This window comes from Drosophila guanche, unplaced genomic scaffold (assembly GCF_900245975.1).
Source record: "Drosophila guanche unplaced genomic scaffold, DGUA_6, whole genome shotgun sequence".
Classification (NCBI taxonomy): Eukaryota; Metazoa; Arthropoda; class Insecta; order Diptera; family Drosophilidae; genus Drosophila; species Drosophila guanche.
The window spans coordinates 4,942,439-4,950,953 of record NW_022995747.1 but is presented as its reverse complement, the minus strand read 5'-3'; the positions used below and the strand labels follow the sequence as shown (position 1 = coordinate 4,950,953).

General features: G+C 44.9%; 1 protein-coding gene across 1 annotated transcript; it reads left to right on the top strand.

Annotated features, from left to right (window-relative positions):
• Positions 1-2,580: 2,580 nt before the first annotated feature.
• Positions 2,581-8,201, top strand: LOC117583454 (cytochrome P450 4c3). The gene is made up of 7 exons (XM_034271754.1): positions 2,581-2,952; positions 5,920-6,152; positions 6,220-6,379; positions 6,450-6,519; positions 6,971-7,256; positions 7,321-7,600; positions 7,667-8,201. The coding sequence occupies exons 1-7, from the start codon at positions 2,718-2,720 to the stop codon at positions 8,005-8,007; spliced, it is 1,605 nt and encodes a 534-aa protein (XP_034127645.1). The 5' UTR covers positions 2,581-2,717; the 3' UTR covers positions 8,008-8,201.
• The last annotated feature ends 314 nt before the right edge of the window (positions 8,202-8,515 follow it).

Genomic DNA, 8,515 nt, shown 5'->3' with positions numbered 1-8,515 from the left:
GCTTTACTCTGCTCGGCTCAGGGTTATCCTTGAAGTCCTGGCTGGAACCAGTTGGGAATTGCAGTGCGCATGAGAGTAGTTCCAGCACAGCGCAGCAGGGTGGAACGACGGTATATGCGGGCACCCGAGGGTTGGCATTGACTGAGAAAAACTCTTTGAGGAAAAACATTTGAGAATAAATCATTGCGAAATGAAAACTAGTAACTAATTATGGTCTAAACAAGTTAATTCCCTAAGCCTGAATTCAACATCAAGTTGATAATTTTCTGGAATTTCTTTTCTCAAAAATATTCCAAGAGCGGAAGAAGCGCAAACGGTCATCGTGATGAATGAATAATAGCCAACACATATGTGGCCTTGATCTTGAAATCCAAGAAGCCAGAGGCCAGCTGCCCTCCATATAACATGATTCGAATATCTCTCTACCGGTTATTAGCATATTCGTGCGAGTTGCTCGAATCTGCAGCACAAATCAGCCATCGATCGACTGCACGTAATCCAAGGAAACAAAGCCCCAGCGTATACAAAATTAAAAGGCCTATTAGCTTAGTTATAATTATAATGGGAGGAGCGGAAATATGCCTGCCACTATGGTTATGTTCGGGTTAAATGTTTCACATTGACGACACTTGGCCAGGGGCTTCCCCCGATGCTTGGAGTTGTTTCTGTGGCGTACCAAGAATTAGACGATAAAATTGTTAAATGAAAACAGAAGTGGACGGTGGACGGTGGACGGTGGACGCTGGACAGAAGTCTCGTACAGCTCATGACTCGGCAATTTGGGCAATCCGCTTTTTCTTCGCGAAGCTGTTAATTCTTCTATAATTAAAGAACGAGTCGCTTGGACCACAAACAGCCACTTCTGCTCGTACTTCTACTTCCTAGACTCGGACAACGGAGTCTAATTCGATTGTGTCTGTCTGTGTGCGTGGTGTCTGGTTCTTTGGAGGTTTCGTAATCACTTATGTTCTACGTTTCTGATTTACAGATGAGGCCCACAAAATGGTGTATGTAACATGTATCTAATGGTGGGTCTTTATCGCAGTTTAGATGCTGATAGAACGCTGGAAATAGGCTGGGACTGTGGTCCCTGACCTTTGGGGGGACTTCTTTTCTTTAGCTTGTTATGATAATTTTTGACTAAAATCAAAGAAACTAACCAACCTTTAGAGTCCGGTTTTATAATTTATTTTATTATTATTCTTCGGCATCGTTGGGATTATGTCACACGACCAATCCCTGGAGCAGCCTGGAGTGGTGTATAAATTGGCAAGATTCTCTTTGGCATCTGAAATCTAAGATCAAAGGGGTCCCACATGTTAGGAACAGGTTCGTCGGCATCTTAAACCGAGCAGACACAAAACGAAACCCAAAACGCAAATAACGATATTCGATTAATTTTGTTAACTAAGAACCCAAAAAAAAAGAAGTCACACTGGTTTCCGTAGGACCGCAGCACGAGCTACAAACTGTGACGGCCATTAAAAGTTAACATAAGGAAGCTTCTCCTTGGCCTTGGCTTAAATTTTACAACTCGATCTCAATATCAATTTATTACCTAAGAATCTTCAAACCGAATCAGAACGCTGTGCGAGGCTGCAGTCGATGGCATTGGTAAATGATTTTGAAATTCTGAAACCACTCGAATTAGACGCTCCCATTTCGAAGTGTATACCAGCGGACATGACAGTGCGTTTAGGTTTGTTTTAATTACACTCAAATAATGAAAAGTGTATCTATAGTTAATGGCTCCTCTCAAGTCTCTACCAGAATCAATCGGCCTCATCCCCAAGCGCTGTTCAAGGCCACATCTGGGCAGAACCTGGAGCTGTCAATTCTCAATGCTCTATGGGCCACAATTAGTTTCAGAGGGAGATCTTTCTGTATTCTGTTTTTGGTTTTCGAACCCAAGGGCAGGCCATCAAAGTGCAAAAAAAAATAAATAGGGAAAACAAAGTACACTGAAAATAGAGGCTGCTAAAATGATGTTGTGGGAAGTGGCATACCCACACCGAGAGGAGATCTGTTCTAGGGAGTAGCAATGCCAAATTCTATGCATAAATTCTTGAAAAAATCGAATACATGTCAAGATGACACGCTCTTACATTGAATATCTTTTTCATATCAAATATCATCATTATTTCTCTCTGTGGAATTCTCTGTGAAACTGCAACTATTTGTAGGTCTCGTAAACAGCAAAAGGCCCAGTCATCTAGGCAACAATGAGAGTGACAGACACAAAGGCAGACAGACAGACAGACAGCCGAGTGCAAGGCAGTCGTTTTGGCTACCTTTTTGTCGCCTCTGGCACTGCCATCTCGTCTCTACTACCTTTTCGCGATCGAGCACACAGCACAACCGAGCAACTGGAGATACTCTCAGACACAGACAAACCATAGATACATAGATACACAACTACTAACACAGATAAAGCTACGAGACGAAGCCGAGCTTGTGACGAGAGCCGCTCGAAAAACCCGAAACGCTTGGCCCGAAATTTTTAGCACTTCTTTTTAAATTTTTGTGCAATCTCGGATTTTTGGTTAGTTGTCTATTGGAGTTCGCAGCCAACGCTTATATCCAACATTTCGATAGGGTTCGCCGGATCCGAGTATACGTGCGATAGGGATATGCCCCGGGCATTCAAAAGTGAAACAAAAACGCAAATAAAACTATTTAATATAAACTCCATTCCGAGCTGCAATCTGACATAAAAGATGTCCTCAAAAGTGATTAGTTCTCTGATGGCCGAGAGCATTTTGCTCACGAAAATGGCCCAAGTGATTTCGGGTTACTCTCCGATAACAATCTTCCTGCTGGCTTCCATCACCATCTTCCTGGTGGTCTACAACAAGCGGAGGTCCCGCCTGGTGAAGCACATAGAGAAGATCCCGGGCCCAGCTGCCATGCCCTTTCTGGGCAATGCAATTGAAATGAATGTGGATCACGATGGTGAGTACGAGTTCTAGAGTTCTCAGAGCCATTTGGAGCATACTCTGTGTACACTCTGTGACTGCTCCAGTTAGTGATATTGACCATGGAGTCATTGATACGCCTATGCGGCATGGCGTCTATGATTGATTGGACAAACACTGAGTCGAGCTGAGCTGAGGAGGTGCTAATTTTGCTGATCAGCTCCCAACGAGCCAGCCTATGTGTGTAAGAGATCTTCGATGGATCGCTCTTTTGGTTTGGATTCCATGGCAGTGTTAATGAACTTTGTTTAGCTTTTGGAAATTCACTTTCATTGCGGAAGATAGTTCCCCCGCCCATTAAGTTAGAGATCCCATAAACCCAGCCGCTAATTGTTTTATAGAACAGCCTCGACAAACATTTTGAAATGCAACAAAAAACTAGTTGACAATTGGGTTGTAATAAGCAGGTGATTTGTTTGCTCTTCGGTTGTGTTTTGTTTTCTTTCTTTATTAATATAATTAACATATATATTTGTCTCTGTTTACGTGGTTTGCCTCAGCTTCGATTGGGGACAAACAAAATATGAATAGATCGAGTTGCACTTGAGCGTGGAGCCCAAACGAGGCGTTTAATTCGAATGTATTTAAATTAGGAAAAGTTCTGCGCAAAGCCATTCACCTTTGCCCCAAAACAGAAGCCAACCAAAATGGTACAAAAACAGTCTAATAAAATATTTAATTGGAAACCTCAGACGGAGGTTAATTTGACACTTAACCACGAGACACTAGACACAAAATAAATTATAGAACTAAAACAGGAACAATAAAAGTTAACAATCAAATTAGTGTAAATAAATACTACCGGACTTTGTAGTCGGTCAAGTCTCTCCCTTTGTTGTCATTTGACAGCAGGTTTCACACGCACTTTATATGGAATTAAACTATTACCAAATATGAACAGAGCTGAGAGAAGAATCATAAGAAAGATCAGTGGCCAGTAGCTTAGAGTCCATAAATCAGTGGCATAACAAGCCAAACAAATATACACTTGAAGAGCGATAAAAATAGCCATAAACAAGGTAGACACCCAGACCCAGACCCAGACTCGGCTCAGACTGAGGCTCACAAAAAGGTCCAACGCAGACAATGGGCAATGGGCCTGGCTTCTTGGCCGAAGCGGACTTGATCTTGACACTGAATCGTAGAAGAACTCTGCAGTTCTCCATTGATCGATGTATGATTAATTCGCATGCCTCAGATCCGCTTTTGCAATGCCGAAGACAAAGCAAATTAACATAAATTTAAATGCGGAAGCAGCCCCCAAGAGATCCGAAATTTGTGGCCAAGCTATTGGACCGCTGCAGCTTTGGTGGCTTTGCTGGCGGATTTCATGTAGGAAATGAATTTGATAAAATGTATAAAATATTGATACTCATTCGAGCCCTGACTGGATTCGATTCATTTCCGTTTTTGTTCTTTTTCTTTGTCTTTGAAGAGGTTCAAGCTCAAGATCTCTTCTACCGAGTGGCTACATCCCCCCTGCCAATCAGGTTTTTTTTTCAACTTGAGGGTTCTTATGGGCTGCTGCCCAATTAGCATTTACTATTGTAAAATGTTTCATTGAATGCTTAGCAGAGTTTCGAGCAAGTGATAATCAAGTTAGATCTTTTAATGAGTCGGGGGCCAGAACATTAGGAACTGGTTCACCAAAACCAGTCGAAAATCATCTTCAAGCCGCAAGAGCCGAATAGAGAGTCAGAAGACTTCATCAAATGCTCGCTAAATAAAAGATTCTTTTGCTGTCAAGGTAATCGAGGAGTAGCAGCCACAATTTGTGGAGTGATTAGCAGCCTCTGGGATTTGATGAATATTTTTTTAATTTAATTTAAGAACGTTGTTGTCTCTGCAATTACGACTCTTTTGTTAGATGCTTAAAATGAAATATGATATTGCAGCAAATGGCTGAATGAACGAACGAACAGCGGGTAACCAAGGTCAAGTGGTTCTTGATCATGCATATTTCTCTTGGATAACTCGCTGTTGAAGCTGAAGAGGCAAGAAGCTTGGCTACATTTGAGTGGACTGTGAAGTGGAGTGTGGTGTGTAGTGCTGCCAAGGCTTCGACTGGTTTCCAGTTGTAATGTTAAAGAACATTCGCTGACTCTCTGCGGGTCACGGCTGCCCGGGGTCGGTTGTGGGTGTTCTGCATTGGCTGCTGGGTGCGGCATTGGGGAGCACTTGGATCGCCGTCTGGCAGTTGGTAACTGCTTTTTAATGTGCACTGCCAATGTCAGGCAGGCGAGAGGGCTACCAAAATTATGCCAGACATAAATTATTTCAAATTGCCAAAGCAATTTTACGCACAAAATACCGCAGCCGGCCGGTGACAGACAGGTACAATATGAAATTCAAAATCAAAATGATAATGAAGAGACCCATAGACGCATAGACCCATGGAGACAGAGGCTGTGCCGGCTCTGTGAAATGTGCTTTGTTTTGTGAGAGTGAGAAATTTGCTACCCATTTTCGGGGTACCTATTTCGGTGTATTCCATGCAAACTTCCGACAAAGATCCACTGGCACTGGACTGGCATCAAAACTAGTATGTGTGTCGGCGTCATAATCAAGTTTTGCTTATTGGGTGTTTTTTTTGGGGTTACATAAAGTCATTATTAGAGTTCGCTGAATGTCCACGCATCGGTATGGGTTTGGGTCCCCAGTCTCTGTTCATGTGTGCGAGAGAGTGTTTCATCTTTTTAATGAATGCAACACATACACAAACACACTCATAAAGATGTTTAGTATCTATGAGTAAGCTGCCTTCGCTCTGCTTGTGGGGTGTTTTCTTAGAAAGTAATTGCAGCGACCTTGATGTGGTGGCCCAAAGAGGCGGCGTAAATTATTTTCTCACACAAATTTGTCATAAGCGTTACGATTTTTGTGTGTTTGTTAACCGGTTTCGCACCATCCCCAATCCAAACCAACCAATCCAATTCTCTTTCAGAGCTCTTCAACCGCGTCATCGGCATGCAGAAGCTGTGGGGCACGCGTCTTGGCATCAATCGTGTCTGGCAGGGCACCTCGCCCCGGGTGCTGCTCTTCGAGCCTGAGACGGTGGAGCCAATACTGAACAGCCAGAAGTTTGTGAACAAGAGCCACGACTACGACTATCTGCATCCCTGGCTGGGCACCGGTCTCCTCACCAGCACCGACCGCAAATGGCATTCCCGCAGAAAGGTGAGAGACGGGATGGCTCCTCCTTCTGCAGAATTGTTCGGGTAACTCTTTCCGCTGTTGTTTGCAGATTCTCACGCCTGCTTTCCACTTCAAAATCTTGGATGACTTTGTGGATGTTTTCAACGAACAGAGCGCCGTGCTGGCCCGCAAGCTGGCAGTCGAGGTGGGCAGCGAGGCGTTCAATCTGTTTCCCTACGTCACGCTCTGCACCTTGGACATTGTCTGTGGTGAGTGTCAATGTCGTGTAGGGTCTCCACAGACCGTCGCTAATTGCGTCACTCACTCATCTTATTGCAGAGACCGCTATGGGTCGCAGAATCTATGCCCAGAGCGACAGCGAGTCGGAGTACGTGAAGGCAGTCTACGGGTAAGGGACAGACACAGTATCAGATCAGAAACAATGTGGCAACGGGTTGGGTTCTATCATCTTCCGAAAGTTATCAACGCCCCCCGTCCTGGCAGCAGTTTAATATCGGAAGCTGTCATGCCAGCTGTCAGAACGGGGAGACTGAGAGAAACATCCCCCCAACAGCTACACATGTCCACCCATCCGCCCTTCCATCCGCAGGCAGGAGCTAAAGCAGGAGTGCTGGAGTGCAGCCATGTGGAAAATATGCGAGATTAAGATGTCAATTCGATGCTTGAAGTGCTCCGATGCTGATAACAGGCAGCTCCTGCTTCTGCTGCTCCTGCTGCTCCTGCTGCTGACACGCCTCATGAAGCACACACCCAAACCCACACTTGACTAACTTTCAATTTAACGCAACACTTTCACAATCCCAATCCCCCCATTCCAATCTCATTTCTATTCCCCTTAGGATTGGCGCGATTGTGCAGAGTCGACAGTCAAAGATCTGGCTGCAGAGCGACCTCATCTTCCGGCTAACCGAGGACTACAAGCTGCACCAGAGCTACATCAATACGCTGCACGGATTCTCCAATAGGGTGATTAGGGAGCGCAAGTCCGAGTTGGCCCTCCTGCAGGACAACAACAACAATAACAACAACACACCCGATGCCTACGATGATTTGGGCAAGAAGAAGCGTCTGGCCTTCTTGGATCTGCTGATCGATGCCTCCAAAGAGGGCACCGTCCTAACCAATGTAAGTGCCACGCGAAAGAGTCAGAAAAACATATTTTCAAACGCGTCATTTTGCCACTGCACAGGAGGATATTCGAGAGGAGGTGGACACGTTCATGTTCGAGGGTCATGACACCACATCGGCGGCCATTTCGTGGACTCTGTTTCTGCTCGGCTGCCATCCGGAGTACCAGGAGCTGGTGGCGGATGAACTCGACTCGATATTCGGCAACGACAAGGAGACCCCAGCCACCATGAAGAACCTCTTGGACATGCGCTATCTGGAGTGCTGCATCAAGGACTCCCTGCGACTCTTTCCCAGTGTGCCCATGATGGCGCGCATGGTGGGTGAGGATGTGAATATTGGTAAGATAATTACGCTCCCAGTGATTACTCGATCTCTGAACTTACTGATGATTCTTCCGATTGCAGGTGGCAAACTCGTGCCCGCTGGCACACAGGCCATCATCATGACATACGCCCTGCACCGCAATCCACGGATCTTCCCCAAGCCCGAACAGTTCAACCCGGACAACTTTCTGCCCGAGAACTGTGCCGGCCGCCACCCCTTTGCCTACATTCCCTTCAGCGCCGGACCCAGGAACTGCATTGGCCAAAAGTTCGCCATTCTGGAGGAGAAGGCCGTCATCTCGACGGTGCTGCGCAAGTACAAGATCGAGGCTGTCGATCGTCGCGAGGATCTCACCCTGCTTGGCGAGCTCATTCTGCGACCCAAGGATGGGCTCCGTGTCAAGATCACGCCGCGTGATTAAGGGGCAGACAGCACAGAGTTCCATCACTCTATCCAAAGTATACAACGTGTAAATATTTAGAGATATGTACCATAATGTTAGGTATTAGTTTATGTTAAACTAAACGATTAATGAAGAGGGTTGTACCCCAATTTTCTCTATCTCTAATCTACTCAATGTTAGGCTAAGAATAAAACTCAGCGATTGAATAATTGTATCCCCAACAAGAACTGTGTTTATTTATTTAAAAAAGAGTCAAAAAGAATTTGACTTCTGCGCGAATTACATTGTCAGCGAACCAGTTGGATTGGAAGAAAGCGAAAAGTACTTGTAGCTCCGATTCACCGACTTTAGATGGCATTACTCAAAAGTATTGAATTCCTTATCCAGGGAAGTGCATTTGATATTCGTAAACTCCACTTTCGAACCGCTCTCAAATATTGTTTCATTATTATACGATGTTGAATTTGAGTCGAAAGGATGCACACCTTTACAACTATGAATAACAAAATCAGCTGAACTAGAACCA

What these genes read in the sequence shown, in the direction of transcription:
- LOC117583454 (XM_034271754.1), top strand. Translation starts at nt 2,718, where the DNA reads ATGTCCTCAAAAGTGATTAGTTCTCTGATGGCCGAGAGCATTTTGCTC. An exon ending in CACCTTGGACATTGTCTGTG is followed by an intron (nt 6,380 to 6,449) that starts GTGAGTGTCAAT and finishes ATCTTATTGCAG; the next exon opens with AGACCGCTATGGGTCGCAGA. An exon ending in GGGTGAGGATGTGAATATTG is followed by an intron (nt 7,601 to 7,666) that starts GTAAGATAATTA and finishes TTCCGATTGCAG; the next exon opens with GTGGCAAACTCGTGCCCGCT.